Source organism: Populus nigra, chromosome 8 (assembly GCF_951802175.1).
Source record: "Populus nigra chromosome 8, ddPopNigr1.1, whole genome shotgun sequence".
NCBI classification, from domain to species: domain Eukaryota; kingdom Viridiplantae; phylum Streptophyta; class Magnoliopsida; order Malpighiales; family Salicaceae; genus Populus; species Populus nigra.
Window position 1 is genome coordinate 3968707 of NC_084859.1, and position 22052 is coordinate 3990758.

At 30.8% G+C, this 22052-nt stretch overlaps 1 protein-coding gene across 1 annotated transcript; it reads left to right on the forward strand.

Moving 5' to 3' along the window:
* Window positions 1–10897: 10897 nt before the first annotated feature.
* On the forward strand, window positions 10898–13231 carry LOC133700703 (inorganic pyrophosphatase 2-like). Its single transcript, XM_062124331.1, has 4 exons — window positions 10898–11305; window positions 11506–11627; window positions 11733–11934; window positions 12284–13231. The coding sequence occupies exons 1-4, from the start codon at window positions 11147–11149 to the stop codon at window positions 12650–12652; spliced, it is 852 nt and encodes a 283-aa protein (XP_061980315.1). The 5' UTR covers window positions 10898–11146; the 3' UTR covers window positions 12653–13231.
* The last annotated feature ends 8821 nt before the right edge of the window (window positions 13232–22052 follow it).

Here is a 22052-nt window from a genome sequence, read left to right on the forward strand (position 1 = left end):
AGATATGCTTCCATATCATTCTTTCCTTAGAAAACAAGTATTTTCAACTTAATGGTACCTAATTCTCCACTTGAATTATTACGATGCCTAAAATCCTAGGAATTCTCTCTCTAAATAAAAACTCCACTATATTTGAAACTTATATTCCTTCTTGTTTTATTCGGCTCAAACCTGTTTCTTTGGCCCACAGATGTAAACTCATAGTCGTCATAATCCATATTTGTGTTATCATTAACAAACTCATCAAAATTAGTTCTATTATGTATAGCCCTTCGAACATTACTTCTTCGACAATCAGCCCCACTATTCTATTGCTTCATTGAGTCCATTTCATCCTTTGAAATCTATAAAAATTTGGTGAGTAGCTCAAAATACATCCTCATATCTCTTGTGTTTTATACAAAATCAAGGCTTTTCATTCTAATAAACTCACTACACCTTTTAACTCACAACTTGCTTTCTTTCTATTTTTTCAAAACTGAAAATCCAACCAATCAAAGTTAAAAGATTTCACAATGCAATCCAATTATGAATATAAACTAAAAAATCAATAAATATACCAAAAACAAGCAAGACAAAACTACGACTATGATTTTATGAGTAGCAATGCAAATTTGTATGAATTATAGACGAAATGAAGATGCAAAATAAAACATAAGTGAAAATTAATGAAGACACTTATTTAACTCCTAAATAACCCAAATATAATATAAACAAACCAATTTGGTCGAAACAAATGATAGACAAACACATTGGAACTTGGCATAAATATGATTATTTCGTAATTTTAAAGCATCATAATTGAAACCCAGACCTAATGATATCAAAATGATCTAAAATTAAATATGTAGTATCCCAATACCCAAAAAACTATAGATCCTAGTTTATAAATTGTTCTCTTATGCCTAGGTATCGAAACCCGTGTATGATCAACTTACGACAAAATTTAACCTTGAATTGAAATCTCAAGACAGTGATATTTAAATAAGCCCAAATTTAATATATAGTGTGATTTCACCCCTAATAAGCAGTATATGAAATTTCAATTAATTTTGAGGTAGTTTGCTAAAATCAGTAAAATATTCTCCTAAAATTCAAGAAAATTTTATCTATTATTTTACCTATTATTTAGGAAAATATTTATGAACAAATGAGAAAGTTTCCTAGTCAACAAAGGATGCCAAGGGGGCTGTCAAATCTGGTTTCCTAAACTAGGAATGATTAATTAATGATTGTCCTAGTTTAGGAAGGAAACTAAATTGGCAAGTATAAATGAGAGAGATTTTCTTCATTAATTGTCCATGTAAAATAAGGAAACTAAACACAATAAGGCAAGAAGACTTCAAAATTAATTCCATATTCAGATAAGATTTTCTAGTCTATTTACGACTTCTTATGGGTGGCAAATATGATTTTAGCATATCTAGGATATTAATTTTGGATTTTTATTATTTTCTTCTTAGTCTTTTGGTTTATTATTACTTATTTGGGTCAATTTTATAAGTGAGCTCAAATCAGCCCATATATGAGATTCATTGGGGTTATTTGAAACATTATATAAGTTTTTTATATGTTGAAAAGCATAACACGATGAATTTATGAAATAAACTTGTCTTTTGCGTGATGCAACACATTATTTTTGCTGGGAAAAAAATCAAATCTGACTTATCAAGGAATAACTAACCTTGTGGCACCATTCGTTTCAATTCCAATAGTACTGGTGTCTTGGGATAGGTTTTCATTGTGTCACATTTCTTAAACCTAATTCTCGGCTTTCTTGGGGAAGTATCTTCTTTGTTGGGGGTTGTTTAACCATGTGATCAAGAGGTTCGTATCACTTATTCTTAGTCTTTTATGCATTTCTATGTTTTACAATAGCTTACTTACCCTGTTTTGTGCTTAACAATGCTATGAAGACGTAAAGTGTAAAAAAAAAAGCTAAATAAAGCATTTTTAACACAATCTCAAGCAAGGAACTAAAAAAGAGCACTATGGGATGAGTCATTAGAGCTAAGAAGTGCATATCCTAATTACATTAGAAATCCAACTTGAACAAGGAATCTTGGTAGGATTAGGATTGATTAGAGAAAATTTGACAAACTGGATCTTATATACTAATTGGACCATATCTTGAGCTATATGTACAAGTTTGCTACGATTTAACTTAGGTTGAAAACTAGATATCTTAAGCTTTCCATTCATATATGGTAGACCTAATAACTCATCCAAACAAAAGAGAACAACATGTTTGAACTTGGATCTAAAACATGCCTGCAAACTAGTACAAGTCCAACCTATCTTTCCATGTTGGAATGATAACATGACATATCATTAATGATGTGCAAAGAATCCCACTTGACCAATAAACATTTTTAGAAGGTCAAAGTTAATGCATAAGTTATTAGAATCATATTAGTATAAGGAAACCTTAAAGTAATCTGATTAGAAATTTGTTATTAACTAGGAAACTTCTCCACCTGCTCAACTACATATATAACCAATCCCAACCATTAAAAACAAAAGATCACATTTAAAAGATAAGAGAAGGGAATGAGAGATTCTATTATTTTCAAAATTATTTCTCTATATCCTTTTCTTTTTATGAATTTACGACAAGCTTATTTTTTAATTTTAAGAGGTTAGTACTCTTAAATCTTAAATTATCATGAAGATTTATGCTTAAAATTACTATATATTTGATTGTGATACATTTATCTTATGTTTTTCTATGATTATACTTGATGATTGATGACAAAAATTCTATATGATGTGCATCATATATTTTTTTTGTTTTAAATCTATTGATAGTGATTAGTTTATAATGGATTCATGACTAATTAATTTAAGTAGAACAATTGTCTAATTTTCAAATCTACTTACTAAATTAACTCCCCATGTTTGTTTAATTATCATGAATCAATTGCATCAATCTTGATCTTAATGTTGTCATGTAATTACATCTTGTATACTTAATAAAGGTTACCATGTAATTAGGGTTAATTAATGCAAATATATTAGGTTAACTATAAAGGATAAGTAGAAAATTTTATTATTTTTCATGATTGATTTATTTAGTATCACAAATCATATTAGAAATATATTTAAATTCAATAATTGATGTTTAATTATCCATGAGGAATACTTCTTATAAAAACATTTTTCTTTCTACTTTTTAACATTTTGCCAATTTTCCTCTTAATTTCTAGAATTGATTTCTTTTGTTTTCTTATCTTTCTAAGTTGTTTTTAATTAGTTTAGATCATAAACAAAATCTCTCATTTAATTACTTATTATTTAAATTGCATATTAGTTGATTTCGTCATATTACCAAATTTCATGTATTTTTACTTGGTTTGCTGTAATCTAAATTTAAATAGCTTGTCTTGATTGAGTAACTAAGTTCTAATACTTGTATTTTTATAGGAGAATACCTTTATTTTCTATGTTACAAATCATTAATTTAAAGGTCTAAATTTGCACGACTTCAACATGAGTCATCCTTTAACCCCAATTTACTAAATATTATATTTTTTTAATTTAGTTTTTATTTTTTTATTTCTAAGTTTTTCTTTGGATCTTTTGTAAAAGTTTTATTAGTTTTTAATTTTATCGTTTAATCCAAATTAATAGTATTATATTTTTCAATTTGATCCTCATTGTTTAGATTTCTAATTTTTTTTCTTGGTTTTTTTGTAAAACTTATTATTCTTTTTAATTTCACCATTCAATCAAAAATTTATTTTTATTTTTTATGTCTATTCCGATCCTCATTCTTTTAATTATTTTGGGATTTTTTTTGCTAAATTGATTTTTTTTTCAATTTCACTCTTCAATTAAATATAAAATATATTTTGTATTTTAATTTTGATTCTCATTCACATTCTTTTAATTACTTTTTGTAATTCTTTTTGTATAAATAAAATTTTTTTTTATTCCAATTTCATCTTTAATATTTGATTGATTGAGAATTAAACTTCATGATTTTTACAAATAAGATACTTCGGATTTAATAACTCGGGTTATGAATTTGAAAAATTAACATGTTTTTTCTTTTAAAAAAGGTTATAATTCTTTACATTTTTTCATTGGGTTATTTTAATTATATAATCTCCACCACAACTTAATATATATATATATATATATATATATATATATATATAAAGAGTCATGTCACGTGGTATTGCTAGTTATAGCTACGAGGCTTGAACTTCGCTTGTCCCAATACTAAAACAATATTACACTTCACCATTCCTTATTTTATACTTTATATGCGGAAAATAACATATGTTATAGCTCAATGACCTATACAATCAGACCAATGACCATTGTTGTATCAATGAGTCATGGATCCAGTAGCTTGATCGTCCTTGTTCGGGTCTAGTCTAACAACAATGCTATCCACATCACACTTGGGTTGGAATATAGGACCAGGAAGAAACTAGAAAAGAGAGAAGAAAGAGTAAGCTACCACTTCTTTTGGGCTGCACTACTAGCCGTTGCTTGGACCTAAATATATTTTGTTTTATGTTGCCTCTAACGTTTTATATTTTTGGTGGACCAAACTCTATCTTCATATTTATCTAATGGGCTTGTAGCATTATAAGGTGTTTTTATTTGGGATCTTTCCACCTAATATGGTAGATAAAAAGGCAGGCTTAGGGAGTTGTTTTGATTTTATTTTAAATCAATTTGTAGTTGATTATATTTTAGTTTTGTTATTTATTAAAGCAAATTAATTAATCATTTAGCATAAAAATAATTAAGTAGTACTTTCATAAATGTTGACTATGCTTTATTTTGTAGTATTTTATTCTTGGAATGAGGTTGTAAAATCTAACTCAAGGATCTAAATGATCATAAGGAGGTTGAAATCACTATGATTTAGGCTAATATAATGGAGGATAAAAAAATAATTATGGCTAGGTTTATGATATAATGAATATAGTTAAGTTGCAATATTATATGAAGTTAAAAGATATGGTACACATGACTACGAAGATGAGAAAACAACTTAAAAAATACGGTAGTGCACAAAAAGTTGTTGATTTAGGTTTTTTTTCATCATGGAGGTTGAATTATATAAAAGATAAGATTTCTAAGACCAAGTCAATTATGGATTGAACCTTCTAAAGCAAAGAAAGAAGTCACAACTGATTTTAAAGGTAAATATCATGCTTAAAATACTTGTAACCATAATATTAAGGGTTTTAGATGTTTAGGAGTTGGATACATAGCTTCTCAATATCCAAACAAGATAGCTATGATTCTAAAGGAAGAATATAGCCTATACGAGATTCCATGTAATTAACGATGTATGTAGTATAATTTTTTTTTTAGTTTAATGTGGGTGTCCGAGCCAGCTTATGCGCACTTTGACTAATCCCACGGGCCCTGAAGTTAACGACCATATAAGCCTTCAGTGGTCATCATATGAGCAACCACAGGGTTCGAACCTGAGACCACAGAGAAAGCAAATCTCTTAGTCCCAAGCTCTTACCACTAGGCCACCACCTAGATGGTTATGTAGTATAATTATTAATTGTAGAGGTTGTGCTAATATTGCTAATACTACATTTGTTTATAAATTAAATTTAAACACTACTAAACATCATAGACCATATATGCTTCAATTATTGAATGAATGTGGATAAGCTAACATTAATAAATAGGTTTTGATGTCTTTTGCAATTAAAAAAATATGATGGTGAGGTTTTGTGTGATACGGTTCCTATACATGTAGGTCACTTTTTATAGGGGCATCTTTGGCAATTTGATAGGAGAGTAGTGTATTCCTTTACGTACTCTATTATAAAAGATGAAAATCAATCAGATTCGTGCCATCAAAATAGATCTATGAACACCACTTAAAACTAAAAAGTGAAGATGAGGCCAAGATAGGGTGAAAATCATAAAGAGAACGTAAGCTTAGAGTAAAGAGAAAATATTGTAAGCCATGAGAGCAAATTAGCTAAAAATGAAAAAGAAAGAGATCTGGTTAAGAGTGGAGAGAAAAAAAAACATCTGAGTTTTTATACAAAATGGAGTGAGATCAATAATGCTTTTTATTGTAACCAGTCGATGATTGAAATTATGTATAAAAAGGCTTATCTTAACACTAATGAACTTGATCCTTGTATTCTTAGTGTGACTATTTTTTTATTATAGGAAATGAATATATTGGCCGTTTGAGTTGAGTACTTAATGTTTTAAGAAAGTAAACATTATTTACTAATCTAAAAAATGTATTTTTTACATAGAAAAATTTGTGTTTTTCAGATATGTTTTTAGTGTAAAGGGTATCGAGATGGATAAGAAAAGGTAAAGGCTATTCAAGAATGGCCCACACCTAAGTCAATCACTAAGGTATGGAGTTTTCATGGTTTGACTTGTTTTTATAATAGGTTTGTCAAAACTTTTAGCATACTAGCTGCATCACTCACTAAAATTGTTAAAAAGTGAGCTTGATTCAAATGAGGTATTTAATGAAAAACAATGCTTTTAAACTTCTTAAAGTAAAACTTAATTCAACACCTTTATAACTTTACCTCACTTTACTAAAACTTTTAAGATTAAGTATGATGCCTCAAGAATATGTATTGGAGTTGTTTTAATGCATGAGAAATTAATAATTTTTTATTTTAGTGAAAATCTCAATAGTACAGTATCGAACTACTGAACTTATAACAAGAAGCTTTACACATTGGTGAGCGCTTTGGAGACTTGACAACACTACTTATGGCAGTGGCAAAAAAATTATGATTTATTCAAATAATGAGTAGTTGAAATATTTGAAGAGACAAGGTAAGTTGAATCAGCATCATGCCAAGTGAGTGAAATTTATTCAGACTTTATTGTATGTGATCAAATACAAGTAAGGTAAGGAAAGTGCAGTGGATAATGCACTATATATGAAGCATGTATGTTTTGCATGAACAATTTTTTTTTTTTTTTTTGCCAAAGATGAGACATGACATGTAAAGAGTGTGAGATAGATGCATTATATATAGACAAGCTAAGTTTAAAGTCTAACCGCATGGCTTATATACTTATTTGCCTGTACAAAAGGAATCTTGGGTAAATATTTATATGGACTTTATTTTAGGGTTACCTAGGTCAAAAAAAGGTTGTGATTATATATTATAGTTGTAGATAAGTTTTATAAGATGACACATTTTATATCATATTATAAAATCGATGATACAACCAACATAACTTATTTATTTTTTACGGAAACAGTACGAATTCATGGGGTACTTAAGAGTATAATTTCAAATCATGATGTTAAGTGTCTTGGCAATTTTTAGAAGACTTTATAGGGGCAATTGGGAACCAAGTTATTGTTTTCGACTACTTATCATCCATAACTAAATAGACAAACATAAATATTAAATAAGACTTTAACTATATTTTTATGTATTGTCATTCAAAAGAATCGTAAGAATCAGGAAGATTACTTGTCGTTCATTGAGTTTGCCTATAATTAAAGTGTATATTCAACTACTAATTATTCACCATTTAATGTTGTTTGTAGTTTTAACCTGTTAACTCTATTAGATTTGAAAAAGTTATCAAACTATAGGAGGTTTTTTGTGACTACTCTTTTTTTTTAAAAAAAATATTAAGACGACAACATATTAGATCGACTCGGGTCAACCCAAGTTAACTTGTCTAATCCGTGACCTAGGTCATGAAACCATGATAATTCCATAAAAAGTAAATCGAAATAAATTATGAAGTCTAATTCTCAATCAACCCAATATTAAAGGATGAAATTGAAAAAAATAAAAAATAACCCATTTCAACATGTGTTAACCTACCAAACTTGCTATCAGGGTCATTAGACTAGAATAATGTCATAAAAATAAAATCAAAATAAATTATGAGACTGAATCTCCAATCCATCTAATGTTGACAAATGAAATTAAAAAAACAAGTCAACTTGGGTTAACTCGTCAAACCTGCGACCGGGTTATGAGAATAGAATAATCTCGTAGAAAGTAAATCAAAATAAATTATAAAATCTAATATTTACTAAACTCAATTTTAAAAGATAATTTAAAAAAAAATCCAAATCAATGTTTTGCCTTGTGAGGAGGTGAACATTTAGTTTTTGTTAATGGTAATGGTGTAATTTCCAAAGTGATGAATTTTTTGAAGTGGTGGAAAAAAAAAAAACATTGAAGGTATGTGATTAAATTATTCACCACCCACCTTTAAGCAGCTTTTGATGGTATTTTTTTTCAGAGGCGGAAATCCAGAAGAGATGACAGAGAAAAGGCAAAACCCACCGAAAAGTTATCCTGCAGTCTGCTCGAGAATCAGAGATGACATAGAAACCACTACCATAAAGCAAATCATAATTTAATTTGCCCACTTTACTCCCATTACTATATCATTCTAGCCGTCGGTTGGTGTGGTGTCCACTCCAAAATGTAGGGTGTCATGCTGGGCATCAAGTGTGTCTGACATAGATTTTTTTTTGGGTGTTTTAAAAGTATTTTTAAAAATATTTAAAAATATTTATTTTTATTTTTTTAAATATTTTTATATTATTTTGATATGTTGATATTAAAAACATTTTAAAAATAAAAAATATTATTTTAATATATTTTTTAAACAAAAAAACAATTAAAAAAACAATAACCAGCAAGTTTCAATCATCTCCAAACACTTTAACTAGTGCATACAGTTTTTGGGCTATGTCTTCGTTTTTTTTTCTTGTCAACTTTTTTACTTCGATCTTTCTTCTTGGAGAAGCATGATCGGTCGCAACATTTGCAATTATAGAATCAAATTTTCCATGAGTTATCGAGGGGATCGAGAGATGAATGTTTGACTTATGCTTGCAGAATGTGTCTTCATGAACTCATAGAACAGTTCAGTCAAATCTCCAACTTATAGCTAGAGAACACGCAAGCTTAATGTAAAAATCAATTATATATGAGCATTATTAAGGCACATAGCTAGAAACATTAATTCACGACCATTTGCATCATCAAAATCATAGGATTCTTCTTCTTCTTCTTCTTTTTGAAAAAGAATCCTAATTCATGATTATTGATCATAATTATATTTTAAAAAAATTAATCATTTTTTTCATATATTTTTTATACGATAACGACTCTATTTTTTAATTTTTGAAGGTCTCAATTTATAATGATAAATATTTTACAAGTATAATGGTTAATGTGTTGATCTAATTACAAACCATATCAATCATATAGAAAAAAAAACAGATTGATCTATATTAGTTATAATACTAAAATGTGTGGGATTTTTACTATTTTTTTGTTATTGTGTAATTTTTTTTCAAATTGATCCTCAAACTTTGTTGTTGGACGATTTAGTCTTATTTAAGAAGCAATTGATTTTCAATTCTTATGAAATGGTGAGATTGGAAGATGATGGACCAAAATAAAAAACACGGCAAACATGGGTAGTGTACCATATGTTTTGAAAAAATTCATTTTGTTCCTCCAACTTAAAGAAATATGCAAATTATATAATTTTGGTCCCTCAAAATTGTTCTGATTTCATTTTGGTACATAAGTTTATTTTTATTATTTTTTCCCTAGTTGAGAGAGGAGAGAGAGAGAGGGGTTGCTAAATTCTGGTGATAAATAGAAACTTGTCGTTGACACCGATTTAGGCCACTAAAATAGAAGATTTTTGTGTTAAATTATTTCATTTGATGAGGGGAGTTCATTTTAGGTGTTTTTTTACTTTGAAAGTTCGTGAAAAAACATATCTGAACTCGAGTTGATTTTTTATTTCGGGTCGAGTTCAGTTTTTAGGGTTTTTCAAAGCCATGAATAAGCTTATTATGGTTTCTAAGGTATTTTATAGGCATTTTTGATAAAAAAAAAAAAAGGATTGAAAAAAAGGTTTTTTGATCAAATAAGAAAAACATGCGACGCATCATTTGTCTTCACAACCATATCAGCTCCAAGCATCGTGGATTTGGTAAAGACGAGCATATATCTAGTATCATATAAATTATGTGACATGTTATGCATTAATGCGGTAACATCACATGAATTGCAATGCTATATTATGTCACTGACAATGATGGCGTCCAACAATCACCACTTGGACTCTCTCTATACCCAGGATATACCCTCCTCTCTAGCCAGCCAGCCAGCCAAATTAAGTGCGTTTCGAATCGAACCTGGGAAGTACTGGCAGGTGAATTTGATTCCCTTCGAATATTCCCTTATTCCCACCCTTTTAATTTGCCTCAAAATCCAAAACCAATGTGGGTGTTAATGTGTGCACACAAATAGTAAGAGCCTAATCATCATATATCCTTTTTAGGTTTTAATCATTCCATATCATAAAAGTAACCATATATATATATATATATTTCAAACATTAGGTGGCAAAATTTGAACACTAGACCTAAGTCAAATTAAAATAGATAATTTAACATGATATTTTTTTTTATATTTAGTATCATTCTCTTTATTTAATCGATGTTTTTATATTTTTAAGAAGTTAAAATTTTAATTTTTGATATAATATATGAGTTTTTATCTTATTATAAATAAATGCTTGTTATAGTAGTCTTATGTATATATTTGAAATCTAAATTCTATTTTATTATTTAATTTATAGTTTATAGATGAAGATATAATTTTTTTTCTAGGTTTAGAGTGCATTTTTAAGAAATTGATTAATAAAAAAGTTAGAATTTTCCTTTCCGTCCTATGGTGTATATAATAATAATAACATTAAGGAGTAATAAGAACGCAAGCATCTCCTTAATCCGTTGATATGTGAGACCAAGATAAAAGTCATGAAATCGGACGATCAAGGGAACATGTGCTTGGAATAACAAGTGGGTCCATAAGAATTAAAAGTAGAAAGTGACACGTATAACGTTGTAGAGAGACCAAACCGGATAGGAGAGGTAGGAAAATCGCATGGCTGGGCTTCGGTCGCCTGCCACTTCTCAGAACAAAAACACCCGCACCTTCCTGTAATATTCCTTTGGCATCTTAAATCCGAATGTAACTCTGATTCTTCGACTAACCCCGAGCTGCTTCTCTATATAAATACCCCTTCCTCTCCTCTTCTTTTCAAAACTCCACATCCCAAAAATATTTACATCCTAGCTAGTATTTGTTCTTTTTCGACGTGGTGATCAATGGCCGCCGTCGCCGCTGCAGCTGGTGGAATTGTGGTGGTTTTTGATTTTGACAAAACCATCATTGACGTGGATAGTGATAACTGGGTTATTGATGAGTTGGGTTTTACCGATTTGTTCAATCAACTCCTCCACACCATGCCATGGAATTCTCTCATGGTCAGTACATACATTATTTAATGTCATGTAACAATATTATTGCTTTTCTTTTGTTATATTAAAACTAATGTTTCTGGAATGATCAGTTTGTTTATATTCCCCCATGTTAATTTCTTGATGTTTTTCTCGTTTCTATTTATTTTACATCCTTTATGTACTGATTTTAATAAAAAGATTCTGGCTTTCTTGAAAATTTCCAGGACAGGATGATGAAGGAAATTCATTCACATGGAAAAACCATTGAAGACATTGCAGAGGTTCTGAGACGTATTCCTATTCATCCCCAGGTCATCTCTGCTATCAAAGCAGCCCATGCTTTAGGGTAATATATCTATTGTAAACGCGCACGCACAATTCTCTCTAATTATTTATTTTGTTAATTATGCTTAACAGCGAGGAATTAAATTTAATCTTGATTTGTCTGCAGGTGTGAGTTGAGGATTGTAAGTGATGCAAACATGTTCTTCATCGAGACAATTCTGAATCATCTTGGGTTGAAGGATTACTTCTCTGAAATCAACACGAACCCAGGTTTTGTTGATGAGCAAGAGAGGCTAAGGATATCTCCTTACCATGATTTTACTCAATCTTCTCATTGCTGCAGCCTTTGCCCTCCTAACATGTGCAAGGTATGTTGATAACTACAGTCAAGATCAAAGATTTAATTTCTTTTGGGAATTAGAAAAGGCGATTCATATTTGAAGGTTCCTAGAGGATTCTAGATCACATATTTATGAAAATCATTGGTGCGCGATTGGACACAGAATGATTGGAACATGTTTTTATTATGATGGGGACAACTTGGCATCATTACATATCTTTGTGACCCCACCACATGTATGATCTCGACATGTAGTCAACTTTTGATTTTTATTATATTATAGGTAGAGAGGTCAAATATTTTAATTCTAATGCATGATTTATTAGGAAACTATAACTATAATTTATGTGCTTTATGTTTTCCCTAAAATTAAATAGGGTCTCATCATTGAAAGAATCCAAGCTTCCATATCCAAGGACGGAAGCAAGAAAATCATCTATCTTGGAGATGGTGCTGGCGATTATTGCCCGAGCTTGAAGCTTACCGAGGCAGATTATGTGATGCCAAGGAAGAATTTCCCAGTGTGGGATTTAATCAGCGAGAATCCATTGCTTGTGAAGGCAGAAATTCATGAATGGATCAACGGGGCAGAGCTAGAACGGGTGCTGCTCCAAATTATTGAAAGAATTTCCACGGACGAGATCAGCAGCAATTCTGCTCAGTTGCTCTCAGCTGATTGCAAGTTACAGACCATATCAATTGCCGCTCATGAAGGCTTGCCACAACCCCTCTCAGTTACCCAGTAGTTAACCTATATTAGCAGCACAAATGTTGGACAAATGCCAACGCTACCTAGTCCCCCCCCCCCCCCCCTCCCTCATCCTGGGTTTAAACAAGAAGCATGCAAGTTTGTGACGTTTCATGTGGATCCATAAAAGTATTCTATAATATAAATATTAAGTTTGCTTCACCTTGTTATTGTTGCTTGTGCCGTAAGTCCTGCTATCTTAGACAAGTTTCCACAAGAGATATATATTCAGACCAGAATAGCAAGAAATTCAAGGGAAGAAATTGTTCTGCATACTAGACCGAAAGCCACAAATTGAGGAGTAAAATATACCAGAGATATTTGTCGTGATTTTAGGAGGGTGGTTGGAAAAATATTGAAAGTTTTGCTGCAAATCTCCACCTTGTCAAGAGTTTTTCATTCAATCTTAGTGTTCCATCAATGTTGCCTTGGATGCGATATATAGTGGTGCACCCCTAAGGTGCTCAATATTTAGAGATGTTGATTAAATCCAAATAATATTGGAACTTGATCTTTGAGACATATTTTGTGAGTATGTCAGTGAGATTAAATATAGTGTCAATCTTCGATAGCATAATATCCTTTTCTTCCATAATTTCTCTAACAAAATAAAATCTAAGTGTCAATCTTCGATAACATAATATCCTTTTCTTCCATAATTTCTCTAACAAAATAAAATGTAACGTCAATGAACTTGGTGCGGGAATAATGAACCTAGTTCTTTGCAAGACAAATAGCACTTTAACTATCACAATGAACACCCACATGCACTGAATAATTTCCAAGTCATCAATCAACCTATATAACCAAATAGCTTTCTTAAAAGCTTTCGTTATTGCGAAGTACTCTACCTTGGTTGTTGACAAAGCTATCATTGATTGTAATGTTGACCTCCAATTTACAGACCCTTTAGCAAATGTAAACACATAGCCTGTTATGGAATGACATTTGTCTAAGTCACCAGCATAGTCTGAATCCATATAACCAAGTAAATTTTGTCCAAGTCTATCATCTCTCTCAAAATTTAAACCAATATCAATTGTGCCATGAATGTACTGTAGAATCCACTTACCTTCCTACTAGTGACCCTTTCTCGAATCATGCATATACCTACTCATCATATTGACAACATGTGAAATATCTAGTCTCGTACAAACCATTGCATACATTAATGCACCAATTGTATTTGCATGCAGAATTTGATCCATATGCTTGTGCTCATCCTCGAAGACAATGAAGCATTTAGCTTACAATGAGAAGCTAAATCTGTGCTTACATGTTTAGTCTAACCATCTACCCCAAATATCTATAGAAGTTTCTTCAAGTATCGAGATTGTGCCTTTCCTTATGTCTCTCTAAATCTCTATGCCAAAAATCTTCTTAGCTTCTCCAAGGTCTTTTATTTCAAACTCAATTCTCAGTTGAGCTTTTAGTCTATTAATCTCCACCTTGATCTTTGATGCAATTAGCACACCATCCACATATAAGAGCAAATAGATGAAAAAACCATCAAAAAGCTTGCAAAAATATACACAATGGTCAAACTGACTTTATGTGTATCCATATTCTGCCATGAACTTATCAAATCACTTGTACCACTGGCGAGGAGACTGTTTCAATTCATAGAATGACCTTTTCATTTTACAAGACCAATTCTCTTTCCCAGTGACTTTGAAATCATCTAGGTGAGACACATAAATTTTCTCTTCCAAATCTCCATATAAGAAGGCAATTTTCACATCAAGTTAGGCTAACTCTAGATCAAATTATGCAATCAAGGCTAGTAGAATACAGATTGATGAATGCTTAACAACTTGAGAGAATACCTCATTATAATTTACCCCTCCTTCTAAGCATAACCTTTCACTATCAATCTTACCTTAAATCAAATGTTGTCTTTTCTAGGATTGCCTTCTTTCTTGGCATATAACCTTTTTCAACCAATTGCCTTCTTTCCTTTGAAAAGTTGTACCATATCCCAAATCCAATTCTTATGGAAAGATTTCAGCACTCCATCCATTGTCTCTTTTTATTTTGCATTTTCTACACTTTGTACTGCTTCTTTGTAGGTGCAGGGGATTCTGCCATCAGTCATCAAAAGTGTATAAGCCATCATATTAGAATACCGAGCAGGTTTCTTGATAGCCATTTTTTGTTTGCTTGTTGCAATGGGTTATTGTTGTTATGTCGTTTCTGGAGTTATAACATCCTCTTTATTTAAGCTTTCATCTAAATCTCCTTCAGTAGGGACTGTCTGAATAGTTTTTATAGAAATGATTGAAGTTTCAAACTCTATCTATTGTGTATCATTTGATTGTTTCTCCTTCTCTTGTGATTTCTCATGTTGTAGCATGTCAGACTCATTGAACATGACATTTATACTGAAAAACACTTCTTTGATTTATAACACCAAAGTTTGTAGCTCTTTACTCCTCCACTAAAGCCCAAAAATATAACTTTCTTGGCTCTAGAATCTAGCTTGGACTCAGTAATATGATAACATGTTGAACATCCAAATTCATACATATAGTCACAATCATTTGTAAAAGAGCTTGACCATACCTCCAAAAGGGTTTTTCCATTTAATGTTGTTGAAGGTAACTGATTAACAATATGATGAGCATAGCTTAATGCCTCTTCCTAGAATGCTTTGCTTAGTCTCTAATATGATAGCATACATTGAATTTTCTCTACCAATATACGGTTCATGTGTTTTGTTACTCTATTTTGTTGTAGTGTTTTGCGAACAATAAAATGTCTCTTGAACCCTTCATCTTGGAAAACTTCAAAGAAAGGATTTGAAGTTATTTAACACCATTATCTAACTGAAAAGTCTTAATTCTCTTTCCAGTTTGAGTTTTCACCATTTTCATTCATTTTAGAAAAATATCAAGGACCTTATCCTTGTATTTCATCATGTACACCTATATTGTTGATAAATCATCAATAAAAGTAACAAACTAATTGTTACCTCCAATAGATTCATTTTTAAAGGTCCTCAAACATTTGTGTGAATGTAATTTAGAATTCCTTTTGTATTGTGTATTATAGTACCAAACTTAACCCTTGTCTATTTTCAAATAGCACAATACTCATAAAACATGTGCTTCCTAGTCTTGACACCTTTTAATAGACCTTATTTGACCAATCCTTGCAAAGCCTTTTCACCTTCATGCCTTAGATGCATGTGCCAAAGTTTGAAAATTATCTGCTTTATCATTTTCTAAGCTCTTGGAGATAGTTACTCTACTAATAATTGTAGACCCATCCATGAAATATAAATCTTCTTTCCTCGTGCCTCTTAAAGTAACTAGTGTACCATATATTTCTCTTAGGATTTCATCATGCATGATAATCTTGTAACTACTGGATTCTAGAACTTCAAGTGTGAAAAGATTTTTCTGTAAGTCAAGTACATATTTTACCTTCATAAGTGTCTTGACTACCCTATTATGTATCTTAAAATGGATAGTAACCAATCTTTTTTATCCAACAAAAATCATCATTACCCATTAATACAACTCCTTTATCAAACTCATCAAGTCTTGATAACAAGTGTTTGCTGGAGCATATGTGATAGGAACATACAAAATCAATAACCCATTTACTAGAATGGTTTTATGGTGATGAGACCATTAATATAGAGTCTTGTTCATCTTCATTTCGTGGAACGTTCACAGTTGGTTCATCCTTGTCCTTGTTGTTTTTGTTTAAACAATCTTTCTTTCTAGTATCCTTTTTCTTGTACAAAAGGCACACTTATATTTTGCAAGATATCATTTGTTTAATGATTCTCCTCTTGATTTTAAGCGAGATCTCCCTCGCTCTCTAAATCTCCTGGTGTTTTTTTTCTCTAACTATCAATGCTTTTAAAGTTGACTAGTTGTGAACAATTTGGTCCTTCTTCCAATATTCATTATTCACCATAGCATTAGACATGTCAATAAATTTAATTTTTTATTTACCATACAGTAAAGTGGTGATGAGATGTTCATATGTCTCAGGCAAAGAATTCAATAACAGTGTAGGGCTTTATCTTCATCATTGATTTCCACATTTAAAATCTTCAAATCAATTATCATTTTATTGAAATTATTTAGATGATCATTCATAAAAGTACCTTTTTATACTTGAGATGGAAGATCCTCTTCGTCAAGTAGAGACGATTCTCTATACTCTTCTTCATAAACTTATTTTTTAGTGCTTGCCATAATTCTTTTGCAGAGTTTTGTTCTAAAAAGGCTTTCTTCTGATCTTTTACAAGACAAAATCAAATGGAACTACAGGTAAACTGATTTATCCTTTCCTATATTTTCTTATCCAGATCTTTCATTTATCTTCTAGAGTGAAATCCAAATTCATCTAGACAAGTATATTCAAAACTTCATATTTACATATGCCAAAATTGCTTTTTCCATCAAACTTCTCCACCTTGAATTTGGTAATTAGATATCGGGATATAGTATGGAGGGATACTAACACTTTTTTCTATTTTTTCTTCTAGAACATCAGTCATTAGAACATTTTTGGATTACAAATGGACTCTTGAAATTGTTAAAACACACACTTCAAATCTCAAAAACTCCAAAACAGTAACTTTGGTGTGCTTTTTTCACAAAATAAAACACCACTGTTGCATCCAGAATTGTTGAAAATGCTAGGAATGAAGTTGAATCGGCCATAAACAAGCTAAAAAATCATTAAATTGGCCAAAAAAACCAATCTAACTGAGTTGACTCTGCTAAGGAATATTTTGTTAAATCCTAAAAGAATATTCCACATTGTTATATAGAAAGACGACCAATATAGCACTATAGGACCTTTATGTTGATGAAATGGGTGATGACTCAATGTCTTACATGAGTTCTTACGTGTCAACGTCTTCTCAAGCCAGAATTCCAGCATTGACTGGTTCTTTTAGCAAATGTTTTGTGAAACTTCAGCTAGCTCTACAAGGCTCATTTCAACTCTGATTTCAATGAATTTTATATCATAAGAATCACATCGATGAGATGAATCTACTGGTGCAATCAAAATCTAGATTTGAGGACTTTGAAAATTCTACAACTTTGAACCAACAGCTAAAAAACATGTTTTTTCCAATGTTTTGGCTTCCTTGATACTCTGATACCAATTTGTTGTGCATACTACACCGAAAGCAAACATAAAAAAGCATACAAAAAGTAGATTTACATGGTTTTCCAAATTAGGTACGTTCATGGAGGCAACAAATTATATATTATTGGAAGAATGATACAAACACCATACTTAATTCCAACACAATCCAAAAAAAACCTGGTATTTCACTCTTACACTCAATATTTTTCTCAAACTTTTGTCTCACTCTCAGGTCACTTACACTAATTGCACACTTCCTTTCACTCTTTATGCTATTCTTATTTACACACACCATAACACTCTTCTTAGTGTCTTTTTATAGCTAAAAATGAAGGGACAAACTTTTCCATTTTTAGCTTTGATATCTGGGAGTAAATCAACCCATAAATTGAGTAAAGTATGCTATGATTTGAGGAGAGAAATCTTTCGTGATTTCAAAAGGGTGTTTGAAAAAATATTGACAATTTTGCTACACAAATTTTCTTACCAGTAGTAAGAGTTTTCAATACAAGTTAATGACATGCACGCTTTTAGCCTTTTCCTCATCACTGCATTAACTAATACTATAATAGAATAGAAAAATCCTATTACCACGAAATAAATGAAATTAAATTAAATTAAACACTAGCATAATAACTTGTATAATAAAGACTATTCTAACAATTTTCTTAGGTAAAACCCTCTTTTACCCCTTGTTAAGTGGGTCAATAGATTTCATTGAATGTTGCAAGCTAGAAGTGCATATTATTCAATTAAATAAGAGAAAAAACTAAAAGGCATCAGATTCTTAATACTATTAAATTTTTTAAAATTGATTATCAAACCTTTTTTATCACTTTGATTTTTTTTCATATCAAATTTGATGACCAAGTGATCAAAATGTTTTAAGAAAATAAAAGTTTAATGATACAGGACCAGAGACTAAAACAGAAAGAAAACTTATGGCCAATTTAGAATTAGGGTAAAAAATTCATTTTCATCCCTTTGCTTTTATTTTTCAACCTTAACATTCCTTATATTTTTTGAAAATTCAATTTTGCTCCAAAAGTTCATTTTATTTTATTTTAGTCCCTAGGTTTACAAGATGTAAGTTCTATTGGATTCAAGTTGTGGAGAGAGCAAATTATCAGTTGACAACGATTCTAACCATGAAAGAAGTCTAACTTGGTTCAGTTAGACTAGAGAGGTTTGATGGTGATTGTTTTTTAATCAATTTGATTTTGTATTTTCAGACCATTTTTGGGTTTTCTATGTAGATAATTTATTTATTTTTATTTATATGTTTGTAAGGGTTTTTTTATATGCTTTTAGGTAAAAAAACACGTATCAATCTAATGTGTTAAAAAAATATATATCTAGGTTAAAAAAATTTTAAAAATAAAGTTATTAAACCTAGTGGAGTTCATGACATGAACGACAAATTTGATGGGTTAAGTCGCGAAACACGTATCAATCTAATGTGTTATTGTCTAAGTATTTTTTTTTAAAAAAGGCCATGTTAAATCTTATTTTTAAAAAATATTTAGTTTATTTTAAATTGGTCTTTTTTATTTGTTTCACATTGGTTTGTGTAAGATTAATTTGTTTCGATTTGCTTTTTATATAGTTATCATAATTTTAAGACTTAGGTCACATATTTACCATGTTAACTTGAGTTGACCTGTGCCAATTCAATATATCATCATGTCAATTCATTTTCAAAAATATTTCATTTTGAATTTTTTTTCCATTAGTTTTTTTCTTTCAACTTCATCATTTAACTTTTAAAAAAACTCTTTTATCACATATTTAGGTAAAAAAATATTTTTAAACAAATTATTAAACCTAGTAGAGTCCATGAACCGAGTCATGAGCTTATTCGGTTAAGCCTTGAAGTCTTGCTTGATCTAATATGTTATTGTTTTAATAGTTTTTTAAAAAACAAATGCCGCATTGGAAATTTTCTTTTGAAGCATTTGGTTTGTTTTCAATTGGTCTTTGTAATATGTTTCGTTTTAATTTTTTTTAACATTAATTCATTTTGATTTGATTTTTACAAAGCTTTTAGTCATCTTGATTTTTTTTAAGTCCAAATCGTATTATTACTAGTTATCCAGGTTGCCATTGGATGAACATGCTTGGTGTCACGGGGTAATTTTTCATTCCGCGAATAAACCCGTGTGGCAGCCTAGTCCCCCACTAGACTTAACCTTCCCTCACCAATTTCACTCGTGTTTGTCTAGTAACTAAGTGTTTCCCTCAACCGAGAGGTTTTCCAAGTTAGAAGACAAGCGGAATACATAAGTAGAATAAGATAATCAAAGTGCACAACAAGCTTTACAGGAACTCTTTCCCAACCTTTATTGAGCTCGTAAACAAAGAGAACTATACACAAATCCATACGTGTGCTATGCACAAAGATTGCATGCTACACTAAGTTATCTCTATCTCATGCTCTACATGTTCTTGCATGCCCCTACATGCTGAACATGCCCCACACATGCTCCCCACAACCAAGAGCTGCAATAACTATTTATAGCCAAGTATGTGAGCTGCAAGGCACACCCATGATTCCTATTTTTTAGGACATAGAGGGGCACTTTCTCCCCCATGATCTCCATGATCTTAGTGACTTGTTTTCCAGCAAGTAGTGGACATTACTCTCCCATGATCCCAGCTTGTAAAGCAATCCTCTGATCAACCCCCACATTCTGCCCTATGATCCCATGATCTAAGAAGTTCATAACTGCCACTAACCCACATTATGCATGCCCACCTAGCAGCCCTAACTATCAGTTCTTGATGCGTCAGCTGTTGACTCACTCATATGTATTGGATAATCTTTCGTCCAAGTTTCAGATCGTGCCAAGTCAAACCCATGACTTGCACAAGCCGTTGCGTGCTGCCAAATTTGCATTTGCGTGCAGGCTGCCAATATTTACGCTACCAAATTCGCATCTATGTGCAGGATGCCAATGTCTAGGCTGCCGAATTCCGCGACAACCCTAATTCTCATCAGCCTATCCCCCTGGTGAGTTTTCCTGCTTGGCCTGGACAGTCCATCGTCCAGCCCATGTTCGTCAACAATCTGCGCTACCAATTTTTCTTTGACGAACTTACAGCTGCACAAATCTGCGCTGCCGATTTATCCCCCTGTTGGCATGGCTGCTAGCACCCTTAAGCACTGTTTTGGACAACCTGCCGAAGTGTGCACCTCGTGCACATTTGACACTGTTACACTTGGGCTTTTTTCTTGTCATCTAGGCTTTTTTTTATTTGATTTTATTTTTTATGTCAAAAAAATTATTTGGCCCAACCTATATCATCTCAATATTTTTTAAAAAAGATGTTATTTTGAAATTGTTTTAGTCCAGTCATGTTTTTTTTACCAATCTTTTACATTTTCTTTAGACTCGAAAAATAACGAATAAGAGAAAAGATTGTTAGATGGCCACATTCCAGTACTAGAAAAGATAATTTTGAAAATGATTAAAAATAATATATTTTTTTAAAAAAATTATTTTTAATATTAGCACATCAAAACAATTTAAAAATACTAAAAAAATTAATTTCAATCAAATATTTTTTAAATCACGGAACACAATTTAAATTATAAAAACAAACCGCCTAAAAATCTAGCGAGTGTTTATAAAGTAATTTTGGCATCATGAAATGGCTGCCGACATTTATCTGCTGGCACATCAAGTTTTGAAAGTAGTCAAAATCATTTTATTATTACATTAACTTTTATATATTTACGAGTGCATTAAAAAATATTTTTTAAAATATTTTTTATTTAAAAATATATTAAAATAATAATAATTTATTACTAGGAATATAATTATCAAATTTAATATGAAAAGTAGCTTGAAAAAAATATGGACCTTTCTCATGTTATTGGATTAACTTTCATTAATTATTTTTATTAAAATAATGTTGTTATATTTTTTTATGAATTTTATTTTTTTTAAGTTAATCTAACCAGATTTAAATCAATTTAATCAGATCATAAATCAACTCGATCAGATAAATTATGTTCGTTCGTGTTAATATCTTTTCAAATTTAATATAAACCTAACTAAAGTAAAGCTACAAGCCAGATGAGTAACAACTACGCCTAGAATAGGAATATGGGAATACAAATAGAATTGAATGATTTGACACCAGTTTGTTTGTTGGCTTATGCTTGTGGCTCAAAAGCTTGGTAAATGATAGGTTAGTCCCTATAGTTTGACAAAACTAATTAATTGATCTTCATAGTCTTATAAATTACATGTTTAATATTACTTTTTAATTTGTTT

Coding starts and splice junctions, on each gene's coding strand:
- LOC133700703 (XM_062124331.1), top strand. CDS start 11,147: ATGGCCGCCGTCGCCGCTGCAGCTGGTGGAATTGTGGTGGTTTTTGAT. Junction 11,628..11,732: donor AAAGCAGCCCATGCTTTAGG/GTAATATATCTA, acceptor ATTTGTCTGCAG/GTGTGAGTTGAGGATTGTAA. Junction 11,935..12,283: donor GCCCTCCTAACATGTGCAAG/GTATGTTGATAA, acceptor AAAATTAAATAG/GGTCTCATCATTGAAAGAAT.